Source organism: Ambystoma mexicanum, chromosome 3p, assembly GCF_040938575.1.
Source record: "Ambystoma mexicanum isolate Mex_15411 chromosome 3p, UKY_AmexF1_1, whole genome shotgun sequence".
NCBI classification, from domain to species: Eukaryota; Metazoa; Chordata; class Amphibia; order Caudata; family Ambystomatidae; genus Ambystoma; species Ambystoma mexicanum.
In genome coordinates this window covers 1,249,375,961-1,249,398,166 of record NC_090925.1, presented here as the reverse complement: position 1 = coordinate 1,249,398,166, position 22,206 = coordinate 1,249,375,961, and the positions used below count along the sequence as shown (strand labels likewise).

At 47.3% G+C, this 22,206-nt stretch overlaps 1 protein-coding gene across 1 annotated transcript in view; it reads right to left on the bottom strand.

Annotated features, from left to right (window-relative positions):
* The window catches only part of GUCY2C (guanylate cyclase 2C), a 484,448-nt gene that overhangs the window by 192,674 nt on the left and 269,568 nt on the right, over window positions 1-22,206 (bottom strand). The window contains exons 8-9 of the mRNA XM_069650287.1: window positions 12,725-12,796; window positions 9,198-9,302 (exon numbers count right to left, since the gene is read on the bottom strand). Of these exons, the coding sequence (XP_069506388.1) occupies window positions 9,198-9,302; window positions 12,725-12,796 (177 nt within the window). The remainder of the gene's footprint in view (window positions 1-9,197; window positions 9,303-12,724; window positions 12,797-22,206) is intronic.

The window sequence follows — 22,206 nt, the reverse complement described above, 5'->3', positions numbered from 1 at the left end:
CCATTTCCATGGTGTCCAGTGGGACTCCATGGAAATGGGAAGTAACCGTTACCACCAGCACTTGTGATATCCCAGTGCACAGTGGTAACAGTGTTACAGGGTTGGCGGCAACTCACCATTAGCACCAGCAGCTTACCCCCAACCTCGTAATGAGGCCCAAATGTAATCCTTTTCACCACTGGCAATAGTGAAGATTAGACAGCCCCACAGTTAGGTGCTGAAATGAATGCAAATGCAGCAGCATTCTTGCTGTGGTGTTCTGAATCCTTTGAAGTAGTGAGGTGGACTTAGTTTTAGGTCCTATGCAGCTGGTGTTGTAAAAGTTTACTGTAGATGAAATGAAAGCATTAACAATGAGAATCTTATGTGAAACGGGAAAAAAACTGAGAAGGCATCTTAGAGACTCAGATGAAAAAAGCATGTGGGAGCCACAGATGGAACTTGTGACTGCGAGAGAGATTCTCGTCCATTAAGATGCCGACATTTAGAACCACCTCTGTGGTGTCAGGACAAGGGCCAAAACTCTCAGGCCGAAATAGGACATTCTGTGGAATCAGGTTGTTTGCTATTTTTAGCATTTTAGTCTTCCCTTGATTTATCTTGAAATGGTGGCAGGTCATCCATGTCTTGATTCACAACATGAATTTTTTTTAAATTGGCTGTAGTAGGAGACTGATTACTTGTTAATTTCTAAAAGACCTGAGTAAAGTTGTCATAGTTCAAACATCCTCCTAAGCTTAGTGCACTGAATTGATAGGGAGAAATATATATATTAAAAAGGATCGAGACAGGGCTGAACCCTGGTGAACCCATAGGCTTAGGGCCCCTTAAGACGGGGCAGCAATACTTAGAGGTAAATGGGGATGCAGAAGTTACTCAAACATCAATAATCAAACCGGCTTAGGAAGTTGGCAAAATGGTGCTGTTTTATTTGCAATTATCTAAAATGGAGTTACAACGGACATCATCGGATGTTTGCTTGATTTCTCTCGGAGCATTTCATAAAAAATGCAATCTTTTATAGTAAAAACTTATCATAAGTGATGTCACACTACGTGGCAATCTACAAAAACCTACTTGGGGATGTGATAGGATTACAGCGAACATCTAGGTATACGTTCCGTACTAACAGGGGAAGTAATTTGGTATCTACTGTCAGGTGGCCAACTAAGCCCATCCCAAGTGCAAATCACCTGTCGTGGCAAACTAATACTTGGCCCTCTACCATTGGTTTGGCACCTTTGTACCCCTCTGGAATATTCCACACACTAGCAGCACGCAGGCCACCATTCCAGTTGCATGGACGGGAGGCGTGATCATGCCTCCCCTTCCGATTAGCCCCACATCTATCATCACTCTTGCAGTCTGCCAGTCAAATAGGCTTTGAATGTGGCCTTGAAGACGCTCTCTGCGCCTGAGAAATAAAGGGAGTATCTTCTTGGTTTCGGTGTAGCTCGACCCAAAGTCTATTTTGATCTGACCATGTGACTGGGAGACTGCATTTTCAAGCCTTTTGCAGCATTTAATTCTATTAAATGATGAACTCTTGACACCTTCAGTGTTTTTCCATTCCAGTTCAAACAGAAGTTTGTTTTTTTCTCACGCTCACTGTAACTACTGGATGGTCACCCAGGCTCAAGGTGGCTTTGTCTTCTTGGTACTGGGCCAGCCAAGCTTTTCTTGAATTTTTCAGTCGCCATCAGTAATTTTCCATCTACGCAACACTGAAAACACTTTCCTATCACAGGTTTCAGCCTTGCTTAAAATGCACTGTGGAATAGCCAGGCTCTATACATTCCTATGTATCATACATTGGCGCATCGCTGCAAAACTATGCACTATGTAGCCAGCCTTAAGATGACTTTGTCTACTTGCTTTACTGTGTCTGTACAAGTGTAAACTGATTTACATATTCTTCAGCGTTTCTGTAGCATGAGCATCTTCATCTCAAGCCCGAAATGTTGCTCATCTTTACCATCTTCTCTTCAGAGCTTATAAAATGTCTATATTCTTCTGTCTCATGCATCTTTTCCAGGCGCATCATCTTCTACTCCGGCATTATATCACCAATCTCCTCTTTCACTCATGTTCACACTTCCTCTGCGACTTTGTCTAAAATGCTGTTATTTCTTGGTGAATGCATATATGGTTTTCTTAATCGATAGCTTGTTTCCATGATTTTCTGCTGAACAGGCATCCTTACTGGCACTTCACGTTTTACAATTTCCGGCTCCCAACATATAGGCAGCATGGGGGATGAGCTTTTGGTGGGGGTACTTGACTCCACCTCTACATTGCGGTACCCCATATGGGGTTTGACTAAATACAAAGTAAAAATGCTTTGGATGTGTCTGTTGAAAAATAGTTATACCATTTCAATATGGTTCCACCTACACCCATGTTTGTTAGTCACTTCAGCAATATGATATGATCCACAATATCGAAATAATCGTTGTTACCAGCTCTGCGGAGCTTCTGGAGTGAAATCCCATTCAGGCCTCTTCGAGGAGGTTATTTTGAATGATCCGCTGGCGTTGAGTAATTACTCAACCACAACATTATGTTGTGATTACGGTTAACCACACCATCCTGATTGCACGTCTCCGTGACAACCTAGGAATCCCAGGTCAGGCTCTGGCGTGTTTAACCTCCTTTCTCTCTGACCACCCATCCCAGGTGGAACTCAGAGCCTTTCTGTCGACTATTGCCCCCCAACCCGTGGTGTCCCCCAGGGATCTAACCAATTCCCCTGGTTCTTCAACGTCTATATGGCTGCCTTGGCCACTTTCACCTCTAACTTCCAGTGTTGCGTGGATGACACGCAACAATCTTTCAGGCTAGCCTGAGCTGCCTCCTCCTCCTCGCTCATATCTGACCGTCTGTCCGCTACTCAGTCATGGTGTGCTGCAAAATACCTCTGCCTCAACGCCAGTAAGACTGAGATCGTTCGCATTGGGACCCCTGCTCCCGCCTTCCCACTTTCACTCTGGCCGGCCTCCGTTGGCCCTGAACCCACACCGACCTGCGAGGCTAAAAACCTTGGGGTCATCTTCGACTCCACTCTCTACTTCTCCTCTCTCATTTTGGACATCTCTAAAAAGGTTAACTATCAGCTACATCTCCTCAGAGGTATTCTACCCTTTCTCACCTTCCCCCAGCGGCTCACTGTCTCCAGAGCCCTGGTTCTCTCTATGCTGGACTACTGCAACAGCCTCTTCCTCAACCTCCCTGCTTCTGCTCTGCACCCTGTGCAACTCATCCAGAACAGAACTGCAAGACTTATCCTTGGCCTCAAGCCCAGGATCTGCATTTCTCCGGCGCCGAAATCCCTTCAATGGCTCCTCGTGGCTGCAAGGATCAAGTTCAAGACCCTCTGCATTGTCCTCAATGCTTTCTGGGGCCTGGGACCTACATATCTGCAACAATGCCTACCTAAATACTGTCCCTCCCTCCCGACCACTCTGCTAATCTACGTCCAACCTTCTGCGAGTGAGCCGGTTCTCCAAGCAAAGATTTGGAGGGAGATCCTTATCCTCAGCAAGAACCTTCCTCTGGAACAGCCTCCCTGCCGCCCTCCATCTTGAGTCTGATCTCCTTAAGTTCTGGAAACTCTCAAGACCTTCCTCTTCTACTGTTCCATCTCTCTCCCTCTACCCTGCTTACCTATCTCTCTGCTCTTTCTTTCTCTCCATCCTTTTCCGTATAGCTTGCCAACTGGCTGCCTGGTGTACCTCAGAGTCTCACAGGTCCCTGGTACGCCCGCCAGTCTTCTCTCGCACTTGCCTCCGGGCCCTGCACTCACCTCATCATCAGTGCACTTTAGAAATGACCCAAAAGAGTGGCTCTCTCTGCACTTACCCCAGTCTCCACAGACTGGGTACACTTGGACCCACCCCTCCAGGACTTGTCCCCCCACCTCCACCTCCCCCTCCCTGTAACCGCTTGTGCACTTGCACGTTCCAAATGCACAATGCCCGAAGATCGTCTGCCTGTTCTCCCCTGTCTTCACTCCTAAATTGCACTTGTTAAAACTGCGGAATCGTCGTCAGACCTATTTGCTGTTGTCTGTTAATTGTATTATATGTACTTACTCCTGTGCAAACTATTATCATCTCAGAATTTCAAGGGCTCTGAATGACTGTTGTTTGTTCCCCATGTTACCACCCTCCTTGAGCGCTTTGAAACACTTACTTGTGTATAGGCACTTTATAAATAAACATTACCATTACCATTACTATGCATTCTGATTGTTTTGCCAAAAATTAGAATTATGGGTCTTTAGTTAGACGTATCGTGCCCCACTTTCTTTGGTAAATGGATAACCAAGGTATTTTGCCATGATCTCGGGTGGATGCCAGTTTCTAGTCAGGTATTAGACAAATGTAAAAAATGATTAAGAATGATCAGAAATAAATTTGTATACATTTTAGGTGGCAAAGTGTTCAGAGAGGAGCAGGAGAGTTTAGCAGCAGTGAAAATCCCATCAATCTCTGTAAATCGAAATTTTATGGGATTAAAAAAAGATGTAGACAGGACAGTCAAACCGGGTTAGCATGACTATACATGGTTTTGGCTGGAGTTTTCCACATTTCCACTACATGTCTAATTTTATTGATATTGGCCACCCTTGCATAACTTTAATGGCTGAAATGCAAACAAGCACCTCCCAAATTCTCCCAAATCTTTGGACTCCGGTCCCTAAGAGGGCATTCAACCAAAAGCGCATCGGAACCAAGGTGTTATAACAAATGACAAAATGAATGAATGAATGAATCTAGCCTAAGGTAGCAATATTATGCCTCTGGTCTAAGTGTGTAACGTAGCCACATTCTGCATTTAGTAATTGCAAAGACTAGCCACGCGTTACATTTGGAAAGAATTGTGAAGACTAGCCACGGGTCACATTTAGATAATGAATGAATGAATCTAGCCTAAGGTAGCAATATTATGCATCTGGCCTAAGTGTGTAACGTAGCCACATTCTGCATTTAGCAATTGCAAGGACTAGCCACGCGTTACATTTGGAAAGAATTGTGAAGACTAGCCACGGGTCACATTTAGATAATGAATGAATGAATCTAGCCTAAGGTAGCAATATTATGCATCTGGCCTAAGTGTGTAACGTAGCCACATTCTGCATTTAGCAATTGCAAGGACTAGCCACGCGTTACATTTGGAAAGAATTGTGAAGACTAGCCACGGGTCACATTTAGATAATGAATGAATGAATCTAGCCTAAGGTAGCAATATTATGCATCTGGCCTAAGTGTGTAACGTAGCCACATTCTGCATTTAGCAATTGCAAGGACTAGCCACGCGTTACATTTGGAAAGAATTGTGAAGACTAGCCACGGCTCACATTTAGATAGACTTGTGAAGATTAGCCATGCATCAAATTTAGAATTGGGAAGAATAGCCAAACGTCACATTTAGAAAGAATTGCCAAAATTAGCCAAGTGTCACATTTAGATAGCCTTGTGAAGATTAGCCATGCAGCATATTTAAATACATTTATGACAATTAGCCACACATTACATTTAGATAGAATTTTGAAGATTAACTATATGTCACACTTAGATTTGTGAATATTAGCCATGCGACACACTTTGAGATATCTGTGTAGAGTAACCGTGAGTCATAGTAAGATAGTGAAATTAACCATGCGTATTATTAAATAGGATTGTGAAGATTAGCCATGCGTCACATTAGATAGAATTCTGTAGATTAGCCACTGAGAGGAATTTAGAGAGTAGCCAGTATATTTACCACCCTGCTCCTGCTCCCTCCAACACACCTCCCAAGTTCTATACACGCCCACTGGGCTAGCCAAATTATACACAAACACATATCCGCAGGCCAACAAACACAAGCAACAGTTTCTCCTGGTTCCGGACTTATCCTATCACTCTACCCTCACTAACCAACCCGTCCTCTTTTTTGCAGAGCCACGTGAGCGACTGGAGGCTGCCCTTGGGTGATAGCGGTGCATGGTATATCAACATAACATACGATAAAGATTAGTAGTCTGAATGATTTATGAAGAAACGTTCTACTGAGAAAGTTACCGTACAGAGTTAATAGTCCTTCAAACAAAATACATTAATCAGAAACTTCAGTAAAATAATCTTATGGTGTTACTATGGAAGTCCAAAACAGTGTTCTTTTTGTCAACGACAGAAGGCAGGTGTGGGCAGACCCCTTTCCTCTGCCTAGAGCTGCTGTGACCACTGCCGATTTTGTTGAAAGATTTCCCGAGACTACAAATAGCTCTTCAAAGAGGATTATTTATTTTAAGTCTAATCCTTGGAAATATTGAATCTGTGTTTTTGTCCATTGAGGATAACATTGCATTAATAAATCACTTTTACTCAGCATGTGTTTCTCTCCTTTAGTTGGAGCATAGATAATAAGTCTGAGATTGTACCTATCTTGGGAGCAAAAAATTCCCAAGCAGGTATGGCCCGAGAAAATTACAAAGTGTGAGAGCGTAGCGGGTTGCAAAGATCTTGTGTTCTTTTTTTCACATTCTGTGCCACTGTTGTCATCAAGTTTGTGTTTTTGGTAACAGAGAGAATCTCCTTGGGATATGGTTGTATTGACTGTGATGGCAGATGGCACACGGATGTTGGTACTAATACAGGAGCTGGAACAAACTTTGATACTGGTACTGGAGTTGAAAACTGTGAAATATTTGACGAGTTCAGGCAATCATTGATCTGAGTTGCAAAAGTGTAAAAAACGAGTCTAATAGCAATGTCTAAAACACTGTGTTGGCCACACATCACCCTGCATAGCTCATTATTGGGGAACAAGCACATTAGGTTTGTTCATAGCATGTTTACAGGACCCTACAGCGAACACTAGCTCAATTGCTGTCAATGATTTGTTAAGAGTTGCGTGGTTATGAGAATGGTGAATGTTAAATACAACCCACCTAGGTACCTGCATGTACCTTAGAGTCTCTCCACCAGGCTCCCCCTCTACACACGGGACCTCCACATTGCTATCTACTGTGTTCCCAGACTCAGACTGGCTCCCTATCAAGTTCCCAACAAGCACCATCTGCCATTGCAGGCCGGGAGGCAGACAGATGTGGCGTCAGCCAAGTAGAGGGGTCAGGTCAGCTAGACGAACAGACAGGCATTTCAGATGGCTACCCTATGTCATCACCTATTCCCGACCGCCTGCCAAGACGACACAGTCAACACAGTCTAAGCTCCCTCTGCCTTCCCCAGGACATCCACCATCTATCTTTTTCCACCAAGCTACAACACTGCGCAGACAACTTGCCTCACCCAGTCCCATGCTACGTCTGCGGCTAGACTCAAAAGAAAATGTTTTTTATATCTCATAATTGTTTCATTAATAATCTTTTGTGCCTGCTATATCCGTTCATGTCATAGTGGGTACAGAGAGTTAAAAACACTGACTCTTATAATCTTGAGTGATTAACGCCTGTCATCAATACAGTTGAATATGTGAACAATACACACATTAGGAATGTGCTGTAGATCCACACAAACAAAAAGCAGATGGTTGGAAGGTTTGGAATAAATATTTACCTTTGGAATTGCTCTGGGCAACTATCTAGACCATCATTGTTTACCTTCCAAGCCGTTATACAAGGGTAAAACCATATGTAAATCAGGTTGGTCCGAACCCAAAATAGATCAGACACCCAACCGCAATATAGTTCGTACTGGACCCGTAAGGATCAAAATACGTGTAAATAGTATATTTGAAAACATAACAAAAGCAAATTCACAAGTTGTAGGTTCCGATTAAGCAGCGTATGCCTCTTCCCGATGGTATGCAGTTGGTGTCATGTGCATTGGTCTTGGGACCTTTTGGGCTGGAACACCTTCCCAAACTCCAGCAAGGGTCTACCAGCTCAGGTGAGAGGTGGGAGTGGGTACCACAGGACAAGCCTGTGTGACACTGGGATGAACTTTCTTGCCAGCGCAGGAAATAACTATCTATAACATTCTCTGAAAATCCCGAAAGTTGAGAATAGCAGCACTCTCCTTGAGTCTGACGCTAATTTCGGTGGCGCGTTAAATGACTTCCACTTCCTCCCACTGTGACTTGTTGAAACCATTGTTGTTGTAGTCAATGATTGATGTTGTTATTGGTTGAATTTGACTTCCTAGAAAGCGTAATCCCTTTATGTCTGCCAGCAGATTTCTTGTGTCTGTAAGGGCTCCTTTTCGAGTGCCCCAGGGCGCTAATAAATGTGCTACAGAAAGGCTGATGCTATCTGTTTTAGCACTCCGGGGGTTCTTCACAATTATTTTTGCAGGCACAGTGGCGGGCACCACACTGGAAATATGTTTTCTGATATTCACTCTGCTTCTGCCTGTAATAAAACGTTTTATTTTACTCCTGAATGATTAACCTCTTGGTCTCCTCCACCACCTTGAGTCTGTGTGTCCTTCCAGTGGTTCTGATGTTTTACATGACTTTTATTTCCTTCTGTGGTCTCCAAAACAGTTGCATGCTGGCAGACACCAGTGGAATCCGCCTCTTTTTAGCACCTGCTAAAAGCAGCCAGATTCCACAGGAATCCATTGAAAATGGCTCCTACAGTCATTAATCAGGGGGAGGCATTTACCCTTTTTCCAAACATATTGGGGAAATAAGAGTAGAGGTGATTTTGTCTGTATCTTGGAATTGATGAACATTTGTCACATGGATCAGATTTGCAAGCAAGCGCAAATGGTGCCGGCCCCCTCCTTGAAATGTAGCCTTTCTGAGGCCCTATATATTTTGTGTTCCAGAGTGTTGGGGTCCTTCAGAATGTTGTGGTGCTCCTGGAATCAAGGGGAGACAGGTCAATGGACAGCAGTAGAATCTAAACTCAATGTAGGCCTCCTCAAAACCACTTATATAGTTAGCACTTAATATAGATCTGACATGTTTTCTATACCTCAAACACATTTGTTAAATGATGTCCAAAACGTAATATATTAAAATATTAAAATAATTCATTCCTAAACAAAGAGCCTGATGGTGTGTGTGTGTCCTTTCTTTCTTCAAACAAGCCCCAAGCAAAGATTTAAACCAGTGTAACTTGATTCTTTTCAACTGCTCCTTTCCACCACTGCCAATTGGCGAGCCCTTGCCTTTCCCTTCATACGCTTCTGGGGAACATAGAACGTAATATGTACAGAGAGGACAGAGATATAAAAGATCCTTACCCGAAGGGATCCCCTGTCGCAGTATTCAATCACACCGAAGATGGTGGCATCCCTTTTGACTGTGCCATAGAACTTTGTCAGGTTGTAGTAGTCAATCTGCAACAGCTTGAAGACAAAGCATCATATTTAAACATTAAAATGTCCTTCTGTAGGAGCAACTGAGGACATTCTCAGAGAAACAGAAGACATTACAATACGGCTACACCTAGGTTGACCATCTTTAAAGTGACTGCCTACAGGCAAGGAGAAGCATTAAGTGGATTTTAATGGAAAGCAACCACTAAGCCATTGTCTCAAGATGACCATTCCATCCTGTCAGCTCACGAAAGACCACAGACACAGAGGTCTGTGGCAGCTTTTCCCCAGAGGCAGACATAACTGTAACTGCACCTTGCTTTTAAAGGACTGTATGGACACACATTGGCCAGGGGCTAATGGGGCAGCTCAATATGACTAAGGGCTGGCATGTTGATGAAAAGTTCAGTTAGGTATCTGGGATCTTCACAATCAATATGTTTGAGAAAAGTGTACATATAATGAATTTCCATGGAGACTGATTGCATGATTTCTCAGTCACTCTGAAGCACTGACTGGAATTGACTACTCAGGGATTTGAAATGCTGACTCTAGATCCAACAGAAGTGTGTTGATGTGAAAGCATGCTGTTCAAGTAATTCACTGACGCTGCGCCCTTGTCATTCTCTAAACATGTATGTTGGACATTTACAAGGTACGACATATGTAAGGAAGCCTCATTCTGGTGTGGGTAGGCAGGAAAGAGCTAGAGGATAGACTGCCAAACCAGCGACGTATGGCAAATCCTCTGCTTAGCCTGGATGAGGATTGGAAGGGGGTGGGGGTCAGTCGGGTTCATGTAGGAAGCGCAAGTAGCGTAGATGTTTTGTGAGAGAGACAAGATTATGAAGTAGTTTGTGGCATTTATCATGAGCAAGGCGGAGTGGTACGGCGGAAAGAGCAAATAAACCAGCTCTCCCCCTCTACCAAGTTGCATGGGGATAGTTGTTATACCTGCACAGCTTCAAGCTAATTTTGCATTATTGCATTATTGCCTGACAGCAGTAAGCATTAAAGTACTGTTTGGTGTTTTGTCTTCGCACTTTGCCCCCTGCTGCCCTCTAGGCGGCTCAACCAAAGTGAGATTCTGTAGGGAATACACATCTAGCCTCTCTGGAAGTTGAGCGGTGGTTATCTCAGGGGACAATAGGGGTCACACAGGTCTTTGTACAAGAAAGTAGTCTCCTAAGTGTTTATCTACATTTTTTTAATAGTTCTGCCAGGACATTTTGGAAATGTTAGTGTGCAGGAGATGGAAAGTGATGGAGAAGAGAAGGGGTAGAATAGAAAGAAAGACACAGCGCGCTGAAGATCTAAGGAAAGTGGTTGAAAGCAAAGAGGGTGGATTGGGAGAAGGGGACACATGGTGTGGGGCTGGCTGTACAGATGAAAAGGGATAGGATGAGGTGGAATGAGTATCTTCACCACAATTACCCTCAACACCAGCCAACACTTCTTGCATTTCCACATCAGTTTCCCTCTGGTTTCTTATGCTATATCCAATTGCTTCATACACTAGCAGCCACCCTGCCCCTTTTGTGCTAAGGTGTGTATTCTCGTATGAACATCAACTGCTGAAGAAGATAGGGGTGCGAGCATGCAGAAGCTAGGGGTGTGGGTCTGCAGAAGCTAGGGGTGAGCCTGCAGAAGCTATGGTGCGAGCCTGCAGAAGCTAGGGGTGTGCGTCTGCAGAAGCCTGGGGTGAGCCTGCAGAAGCTAGGGGTGCGAGCCTGCAGACGCTAGGGGTGTGAGCCTGCAGAAGGAAGTTAGGGGTGTGAGCCTGCAGAATCTAGGAGTGCGAGACTGCAGAAGTTAGGGGTGTGAGCCTGCAGAAGCTAGGGGTGTGAGAATGCAGAAGCTAGGGGTGTGAGCCTGCAGAAGCTAGGGGTGTGAGCCTGCAGAAGCTAGGGCTGCGAGCCTGCAGAAGCTAGGGGTATGAGCCTGCAGATGCTAGGGGTGTGAGCCTGCAGAAACTAGGGGTGTGAGCCTGCAGAAGCTAGGGCTGCGAGCCTGCAGAAGCTAGGGGTATGAGCCTGCAGAAGCTAGGGGTGTGAGCCTGGCCCCCTGGCCTTTATCATTCAATTATCTGGATAATGGAGAGAAGGCCTGGAATTTCCAGCTTGGTCTCCTTCCGCCAGGAGTCGCGGAAAGCACACGGCTGATTGAGATTAACGACCTCCATACACTCCACCGGAAGCCTGTGTGCCCTTCATGATGGTGCTGATTTTCTTACATTACATTTACTTCCTTCTGGAGCCTTTGTACATTGACGCCATGATGCAATTGCAAGCAAGGAAATCCTAAATGCATAATCTCAAGAAGACTCACAGGAAAGCTGAAAATAATGGAGATTATTAACCAATCACAGAGATGTCTTCTTGTTAGGGAATCTTGGTCTGTCAGGGCCAATTACTGTGTACTCTGAGAATTGGTTGCCTAAGAGGCTCATCTCTGATCTAGTAACTATGCCTGGTATTTATTTGTGCGAGTGTGTAAGATGTCTGACTGTTTTGTTTCAACTGATCCTCCCCGCTGCTGTATATTTTCTATGAATTGACTTGTGATCTCAGATTGGCTTCATTTCTGCATCCAACCACTACTTAGTCTATTACCTGTTGTATGATGTTTACATGGTTCTATGTCATTCCATTGGCAGGTTCTTTTTCACAGAGTTGTTTGCCGCCGATTTTGTTTGGTTTTTAATACATTTGGGGGTTCCACCCTAACCCCCGTCTCAGGTCTTTACCTACCTACTCCCACACCCCCTACACATTATATCCCGTAATTCCATCTCCCTCCATATTTTTCGATGAGTTCTTTCAACAAAAAATTGGCAGCGAAAAAAATCCTGGCAATGAATGAACTTTGTACCATTTGCATTGTCTCTGAATTCCAATCCACCCATAGCATTAAAGCAACTTTATGAGTGAAATTCCTGAATCATGTGATGGATTCCCATTTAGCGGCTGTGTTATCTCTGGAAGTTTTGTTTGCCAGCCAACATTTGTTTGTGGGAACATTACCTGCCCAAATGACCTTACAACCTGACACCTATGGTCTCTGACATTTCACCTTGATATCTTTGCGGTTGTGTTTCCCTGTACTGCTAAGTCTATGTTGCAATCACACAGGGAAGACCTATCACTTGCACTGAGTTTCCCTCCATGAGGACTAACATTGGTGCATTTCCATCTCTGAGTATTAGGCATCGTCCTTTCCACACTAGTTGGTACACTGGCTATGTCGTCCTAGATTGGCTGCTTCATTCTACTACTCAGAACCCTAGGCCAACCTTGTTATTATGCCAGAGGGACGATTGTAACTCCAACATGGTCTGTCGCAGTCCTCGCCTTGACCTGTTTGTCCCCACTCACTACTAGTTACGGGTTTTGTACTGCTTTCAACGTTGGTATCCCTGCATTCCTTTATAATGAAATGGTACATGTGTTTACCTTATTGAGGGCAATTTTCTGTCTCTCTGTGAAGTGCCCATCGTTATGCTTCAGGTCCTTCAGGAAAATGATCTGGAAAAAAGTGATATCTTCTATGATTATTAACACAAGTGGACTTAATTAAATGTAGGATTATGAGGAATATAATGTTTATAACGTGGCTCCTTTGGACGTGCATTAAAAAGAGAACTATGGGGAAAGGAAGAACCGACATGGAAACAGGAATGGGCAATAAAGCCAGAGTAGAAAAGACATGTGGGGCAGGGAAAGCCTGGTAATGGCAGACGTAGAGCAGTAGCAAGAAATAAATGATTCTTCAATCAGGCCGGATAATAAAGCTACAGTAGTAATAGGGTCAAATGTTGCAGGGGAGGAAAGGAAGAGGAACCCATGAAGCATGGAGAGGAAAGAGAAAGGAAAATAATGTAGCATTACTGACATCTGGAAACAAAAGCAGTGGATGCAGCAATCACAAAATGAGCTCCTGCTCGAGAAAAGTGTAGAAGCAGGAGTTAAGAAGATATCTGTGAACACAACACTTGAGATAGAAATGGAGAGCCCTTGAAGAGAGAGACGTGAGAAGATGAGCTGTGGTACAAGAGACTTGGAAAACATCAGTGATGGGGAAAATATGGACCGGTCCAAGGAACGCATTTCCGAATAGAGAGTGTCGATGCAACAGGATTCAACTAGATCTGCATCAACACTCAGGTACATGGTAGGAATAGTAAAATGGTCGTGGTTTGAGGGAGCAAAAATGGGGTGTCAGGCTTGGATGCCCAACACAATACCCCAACCTGCTCAACTCTGTTGTGGGCCTCTAGAGAGAAACGAGTGCATAGAGGTGTTGTAGCATAGAGGTATAGGATGCCAGAGTCCTGGTGCAAGCAGGAGCGGTGACAGAAGGAAGATGGCAAGGAGTAACAAAGCAAAAGACCGAGTCACGAATCAGGAACAATGCTGTTGACCCAAGTACAATTGCATGGACCTCGTGCATTCCCGTTCCCAGAAACACACCTGGAGATGTGCTGGCCAAATTGAAGCCAGGCAAACTCCTTCATAAAGCACACAAGGGGAAATGAGTCACAACATATTGAAATAGGGAATACAGCAAATCATTCCAATCAAGCTGCAACGCCACGCTACTCTGCCCTCCTATCTCGCATGACATACATGAGCTGCAGAGTCTTACTGACTGGAAATCCTGATTGGTTACCTGACAAAATGTTTCCCAACATCTCTTATCATAAGGTTTGGACCTCCGCTAGAAATGCAACAAGCTAACACTTTCAGGATCTATAGACCTATTGAGAAAAACTATATATGACACTTCCAAAGATGTAACCACCTCCAGATGCACTGTGGGACATAAGGACTCGATCCACTGTCATAAGAAAGAAAATCACCACATAATTCGTAAGAAGGTTAAAGAAATAGGGCACCGTAGCCCTGAAAAAAGTAAACAAACAAACTTCAAAGAGAAGCAGAGAAATGAAAATCAGGATGGTGGCCAATTTGATTCGCATTTGACACTATGTGATGACCGCGACTGAAACATGGATCTCCCCTTGCAACATTGCCACTGCGGCTGCTCTCCATACTGACCTCGCCACCTTCTCCCGTGGCCCTCTACTAGCTATACATGCACTGGCGTAGGTCTAATGAGCAACAGAGTAACACCATCTGCCCATCCTTCCCCTCTGACCTCTCTCCTTCCTCCTTTGAATAAATCTGTTAAACTTCTTGCTGTGACCCACCTCACAGTTCTCTTAATCTACCATCCACTTGGCCCACTCAGCTCTTTCTTCACCGACTTGTGCTGACTAATCTAATCTCTCCCAACAGTTGTCCTTGCCATCATTATTGGTGATCTCAACCTGACTAATGACACCTACGTGACTTCACTCTTTCTGATAGCTCCCTGACTGGCGTACACATCCTCTTTATTCATACTCACTGGCTTTCCTCCTTTCCACTTTCTGTTGACACCTCTTCAGATTCAAAGCCTCTGGCCCGCTCCTCTCTCGTTCACCCCTCTGATACACGCTCACATTGGTCCTCTACCTTGGCTAAATCATTGCCTCTCTCTAAACCCTTTCTCCTCCGTGTGCTCACTCTATTGACCTTGGCCCTCATTACGACCCTGGCGGAAAGTGACTGACCGGACCGCAACAGCGTAAATAGCGTTTCCGCCATTGCACGAAGGAGCAAAGAGCGGTCCATTCCGACCCATCGGGCACGAGCACCACGCCATGGCGGAAGTGCAAAGTCCGCGATGGCGGAAATGACCCCAAAACGGCCCACACCGCCGCCGTACGTCGCCCTAGGTGCCATACCGCCACCCAACACAGCGGACACCGCAGAGTGCGCCTACCGGAAAGTACGGTGACCGGAAATATACGGAAACGGAAGTAAAAACATGGGCCCGGAACGGGAAACATCCCGCCGTACACCTATAAAACCACTAAAACCACACAACCACTAAAAACACTACCCCGAGACACACCCCAACCCGTCATCCACCCTAGCGAAACCAAGAAAAATGGGAAAAGTAGCGAAGAAAGCGTGCGACCGCAAGCGGCAGGTCCACTTCTCCCGTGAGGAACTCACCGTGCTAACAGAGACCCTCCAGGAGAATGCTGCCGTCGTCTTCTCCACGCAAATGACCAGGACGGCACTTGCGAACAAGAAGGCCATATGGGCTCTGGTGGCACAGCGGGTAAGCGCGGTGGGGACCGCACCCCGCAACCCACAGCAATGCAGAAAGCGGTGGGACGACCTGCGGATACGCGTCCGCAGCATACTCTCTGCCAACCGCAACATTGCCACAGCCACCGGGGGAGGTCCTGAATCACCCATCAAGTTGACCCCCTGGGAAGAAATCTGTGCCTCCACCATCGGAATGGAGAGCATTGAGGGAGTCGGAGGGATGGAGAAAGGAGTGCAGACATCAGAAGAATCAGGTAGGTGGGCCAGATAAAACAATGCTAAATCCACAATGTCCAATCATGTGAAGTACCATGTGTCCACATAGTGCAACAGAAACACATGTCCAGGAGAACGTCCACACACATCGCCCTTATAGCGCACTTTAAAACCACAATAAATACATAAATAATTAAAAACCCCTAAAACACCCACCACACGTCCAGCAGGCACACCCTAACTGCAGGCTGCCAAACAACTGCACCCTCACCCCACACACAAATGAAAGCACCTCCAAGGCCCCGACCCAAATCACCCTCATGTACCACCCCAATGCATGTGATACAATGCCATTCCAATACCCACAGACCCATTATTAACCCTCGCCCTCCTTTACTCCACCACAGGGTCCGATCCAAACGACGAGCATCAGGACACCCCTACCAGCACACCTGCAAAGAGGGCCAAGACCAACGGCCAAAGACCCTCCACCTCAGCTGCACGCATCAAGACACGGCAGCAGCACAAATCAGCTGGCAGCACAGAGGAGGGAACATCAACAGGCACCCCAGCAGCCAGCATGCCCACAACACCACCACCACAGGTCCCCCCAACGGATGCCACAGAAGGCACTGCCTCTGGTGGCAGCAGCACCATAGGTGACACCCCATTGATGGCAGCATGCTCCGACACAGAAGACGGGGATGTCGAAGTCAGATCCATCCAAGACCTGTCCCAATCCCCCTGTCTGTCCCATCCCGTACAACATGAGAATACCACGCAGGGGCACCCACAAGACGACGACTGGCCATCCCCCCCAAGCCCTGTGGCAAGGCAACATGAGGTCAACAGCCCCTCTGTGACACCCCCGCAAATGGCCATGGCCCAGCAGAGGCAACAGTCCCTCGACCAGTTAATCGTGCAACAGCAGCAACTGGCCACGCTCCTCAAGGACCATGCCGATGAATGTGGGGGCACTAAGGCAGACATAGAAACATCAACTGAGACACTTAGGGCAGAAATGGAGAGAGGTACAGAGACACTAAGGGCACAAATGGAGAGTAGCACCGAGAGCCTGAGAGTCCAAATGGAGAGTAGCACCGAGAGCCTGAGAGTCCAAATGGAGAGTAGCACCGAGAGCCTGAGAGTCCAAATGGAGAGAAGCACCGAGAGCCTGAGGGGGGAACTGCATGCGACGTCCAAAGACGTATGTGCCGAACTTGCCACAGTGCGCCGTGTGCTCACTGAGCTCTCACAAACCCTTAGGGACATGCATGGACGTGAGCAGGCAGAGACATCATCCGTTGCAAGTTCCGTCCAGGGCAGCCCCCAACGTAGATCTGGGAGGAACCTGTGCTCCACAGGCAGGGGTGCCCCTGATACCCGCAGAGGGGGCTTGCAATAGCGACAGCCCACTGACAATGAGCATCTTTGGACACTGGTGTTCGGGGGGGAGGTAGGAGGGTGGAGGGGGTGTGTTGGGCTCACTTGGGTGGCGGGTCGATAGGGTGTTCAACATGATATCACATATGCCATAAACAAGTGCACGATCAACCAATGAGATGTGTCGACAATGATCATTATGTACTAGGCCATCATAGGCGTACAGTCCATATTGTGCAGGTACCAGACACACACAGTGCCACGAGTCCCGTGTCCATGTATCAGCCACCAGGCGTGAGTGCTAGAAGCATGCATCAATGAGATGCTGACGAATGTCACGGCCCTCCGGTGCCTCGCAGACTCCTTGAGGTGCTGCCACATCCCCACCCTCATCATGACCATCATCAGGTGCTTGCAGTTCTGCGTCAGGGGGCATGGGCACATTTCTACGTACGCACATGTTGTGGAGCATGACACATGCCATCACCATCTTTGCAACCTTCTCATGGCGGTACAGGAGTGCCCCGCCAGACCTGCTGAGGCAGCGGAAACGAGTCTTCAGTAGGCCGAATGCCTGTTCAATGACCACACGGGTACGTGAGTGGGCATGGTTGTAGTCCTCCTCTTGCTGGTCCCGTGGGTTCCGGACTGGTGTGAGGAGCCATCTCTTCAGTGGATACCCAGCATCACCTGTATGTGGACGATAAACGTATGATGTGGAATGCCATTGCTACGTACGCACACCCCCCCCTCCTGCCAGGTCATTGCCGCATCACATACCCCACATCATCATGCATGAAAAGAGACTCACCGAGTAGCCAGGATCTGTTCCCTGCGTGTCGCTCCATGTAGCGTGGTATAGTAGAGTTCCTCAAGACCATAGAATCATGGGTTGATCCAGGGAATCTGGCACAACAATGTGTAATGATCCTGTTGGAGTCACACACCATCTGTACATTCAGGGAATGAAATTGTTTTCGGTTGCGGTACTGGGCCTCCATGGCATGTGGGACGACCAATTCCACATGGGTGCAGTCGATGGCACCAATGCAACCCGGTATGCCGGCAAGTGCATGGAATCCCACTTTGGTGTTGGTAATTTCCTGCTCCGAGCGTGGTAGAGAGATGTAGTCGTCTGCGTGCTTCAGGAGGGCATCGAGCACTTGCAATAGTGTCCGTGAGAACAGTGGCTGAGAAATGCCATGCAACTGTCCGACTGTGTGCTGGTAGGTGCCTGTGGCCAGGAAGTGGAGTACAGACACCACCTTGAGTAGGGGTGGGATGGCGGTTGGGCTATCTATCATGCTGACAAGGTCAGCCTGTGTCATGTCCACTATTGCGGCTATGGTGTCCCGGTCCAAACGGTAGAGGGTGTGGATCTGCTCATCAGTGAGGTTGAACGGATGTGCTCGGAGGCGTGGGATTGCGGGCTGCCTGCGTGGTGGTAGTGGCTGTGCTGGCGGCCCTTGCGGGCCCTGCCTTGGCCTCCTCCTCCTCCTGCGTCTCCTCCGTGCGGCCGGTTGTAGTTGGTGTTCGTCTTCTTCTTGGAGTTGGAGTACTTGCAGTGCTATCAGGTCCCCCAGGGCCAACATCGCGAGTCCTGCCGGTAGCATTTCGGAGTGGGTGTGGTTGTGGGAGGAGACTGGGTGTGCACTTTATGTGTTTTCAGGCTGTATGGCCTCCACCTGTGGTGATTCATTCCACCTGTGCAAGCTGCTCTCCCCTTTGGCCGAGCACGTCCCGCACACAACGCTGCTATTCGAGGAATGGCATCTTGCTATTGCAATCATGTATTTGTACCCGATGGCCGTGTAACATTTGTTGATATGTACATTCGGCTATGGTCCCATTGTTTCACATACAATCTTTGCAGTCGCGAACAGACTTGTGATGGGTCAGTGGAACGTAGTACTCGAGTAACGGTGGGCCCTCATGCATCACTGTACCGAGTTGCAACGACGGGCGGGGCGTCCCATTAGTGGGTGATGGCAGTTGCCATTTTCACACACAGCCGCACTAGATGGATTAATTTGTGAGTTCAAACGGCCACAGATGCCTTTTCGACGTGATGTTGCAAATGAGGAATTCGAAGGCCGGCGCTTTCAGTTTTCGGCTAGCGGAGAGGAGATGCCCACAGGTCTGACTGCAAATATAACGTTCTATTGTTCGATGTCCTTGAGACAGAGGCCATGGCGAGGAAGCAATGATTGATATGAATAGTTTGGGATGCGCAATAGTGACGTGGCCGATGAGGCCGGACGTTCCCAAATACATGTAACTTCACAACACTGGAATTACGGGCTGGGGCACTGTGGATTTTGCAGGCTGCATAACGCACAGACTCAATGGAAAATTCAAATGTTTTGTGAGTAAATTTTCAGGCGTTTTTATAACAGGATGAGGGAATGATGAATGGATGCATGGGCAGGTGATTTGATACAGGGTTTGCCATGTACAGTGCTTCTTGGAATCTATCCGCCTCCCCTGCGCTATGTGATGCAGGGCTGCCATAGTGGGACCATCGTCTATCTGGCCTTGTTGAGCCCTCCCTGTCTCGACGCGCCTTCAGACACTTGTGTCCATGCAAGTTAACATTCCCATCTGATGGAATCTGTTTTGACAGTCGCATGCACAGGTACACTCGTTTGTGATGGTGTTTACACCTCGATATAGATGGTTATGAGTCGCAAGTGGTTTTGGGGTGGTGATGATCCTTTGGAGTGGGCTAGCATGCATATGGCTGTGGATTTAGTGTGATCATTGGAGTGAGTTGTTCGAATGTAGTTCTGATGGCCATTCTGTTCTTTTTCTTTTCTTTTGGTTGACAGGTATCTCCTCCCCTTTTGCCACTGCCATCTGTATGCCACTCCTGCAGATGGCGTTTACTCACGACACCTGCTGCTTCGTGTTAATCAGTGGAGCAGCATTACGATCTTATGGGACGATCGCCAATGGGCCACATGCCCTTACGCAGTACTAGTGGCTCGGAGCAACATTTCGGCCTTTCAGTTGGACTAGTGCCTCCCCATTGGGACGGGCCTGCGGTTCTGTGCGCTTCCATGTTGCCTTTTCGTACGTGAATGTGGCTCTGTGTACCATGATGGAACAGGGCGTCACACAAGTAGTATCTGGTCATTCCTTGCGGATGCAGCCCACAATGGTGATATGTGTTTTGGAGTTCATGGACTAATGGCTGTATGAGCTTGGTGATTTAGTTGTGCATTAAATTTCTATTCTGATATGGGCCGTGTAGCGTTCTTCTTTGCGAGTGATGTGGCATATTCCTATTTGGGGTGCGATGTATTGTGAGGAGATCTGCATTGGGTTCCGGTTTCGGAGTATAGTCGCGTGGTACTGTGCTGGGCGCGTTTGCCTACGGAGCCCAGTGAGGTCAGGGATGGGGGCTGCCAATATGACTGTTTGAATGTTGTCATGCTCAGGGGCGGGGGATTGGGTTTTGTGTAACAGACGCCGGTCAGCCAGGTGGACTGGTGGAATGTTGTGATTTTCGGAATATTGCTGGTCACAGGTGCCTGTGTTTGCGTGCGTTTCGGGGGGGGGGACTGTGGTCATGTCCATTGGAATGGCTTCTGTATTCGTGCCATCTGTGCCCTGCAGCTCCCATTGGCCCCTCTTGTGAGTCTTTTGTTCGTTGGCATGCATGGGTGACTTGTACATTTCAATGGTTGCATTGTGACTTCATTGCACCTACGGGGAGTTGTACTTTGTGGGCAGGGAGCGGTGTACAGGCACTCAGTGGGGCCGTTTACGGTTGATTCGCGATGCCGTACTTCTCACCATGGCGGAATGGTGCTTTCCGCCATGCTTGATGGCGTTAGGTACATGTCCGCTAGGGTCGGATTCGCGTACCCTTGCGCCATGGTGGTATTTACGGTTTGGCATGGCGCGCGCGCGCGTACTTGGTGCAGTTAGCGTTGCCGTTCACTGCGGTGTCGCTAATGGCTTCGTACTTTGCGGTGGCGGGTCATAGTCGCACCGAGCACTATTCGATGGCGGTATTGCATCTCCGCCATCGTTTTCCGATTTCCGCCAGGGTCGTAATGAGGGCCCTAGTCTTTCTCGACTGCACTGCCTTCCCCCCTTTGACTACTATTTTCCAGTCCACTCCTTAAACCCCTCCCACGCCTGCCATCAACTATGTACCTCCCATGCCACCCAAAATGTGTAGTCATCTCCTCCTATGCTGCTGGTGCAAGGGTGACCTTGCAAACTCATCAATCTCATATCCTCTCTCCACTCATCCTTGGAAGATGTCCATGACCCTTCAGGCCATGCTTGCTCTCCCCCTAAATTCTGCTCCATATCACCATCACTCACTGCCGATGGTTTTGCCTCTTTCTCAATGAGGATAACTCTAATGCAATTAATTGCATACCCTTCCCCCCTCCCTCCTTTCCTATTTCCCCAACCCTAATCTCTCTTATTTTCTCCCATCTCCAATACCAAGCTGTCATCCATCCGGGTCCAGAAATCCATCCCGTGCAGTTATTCCCTTTGCACCCGAGCCTACCAGAAAACTACCCCTGACACTGGCTCTCACCTCATATCCCTCCTCAAACTATCTCTACCAACTCGCATCTTCCCAGCCTGAAGCAAAACAAAAGGCAGGGGAAGATGGATCTATGTGATGACTGCGACCCCCACGAAAACGCAGACTTTATTTAACCCCTTTACACCACATAGATATGCGGGGGGAGACCCTCGCTGCCTCCTATATTACTATTATATCATATACACCCCCACCCACATATATATGCGGTGTAAGGGGGGTCTAAGTCAGAATTTCAGCCGTCGGAATTATGAGGGCAACATTTTGGGCCATTACCGGGGCAGATCTGCCAGAAGAACCAGAAGGGAGGAATCAATGGAGGCAGGGTGGATATAAGGGAAAACAGGAAACAGGAAGGTGTGGGTTGAGGTCAGAGGAGATGGCAGACCAAGAGACCAGAAGGAGGAAAGATAGTGTAGAGGAGCATGGAGGTGATTTCTATAAAAGGTGAGGTATTTGCTAGTGAGTGAAAGCAGTACCGTAGTGAGTGTGCGTGTAAGGTGTGTGAGTGAAAGTGGTAGGAGGAGAGTAGGGAGGGAGGGAAGGGTGACCGAAAGAGGGAATGATTGAGTACCTGAGTGTGGGGGGAGTAGCAGTAGTGTGG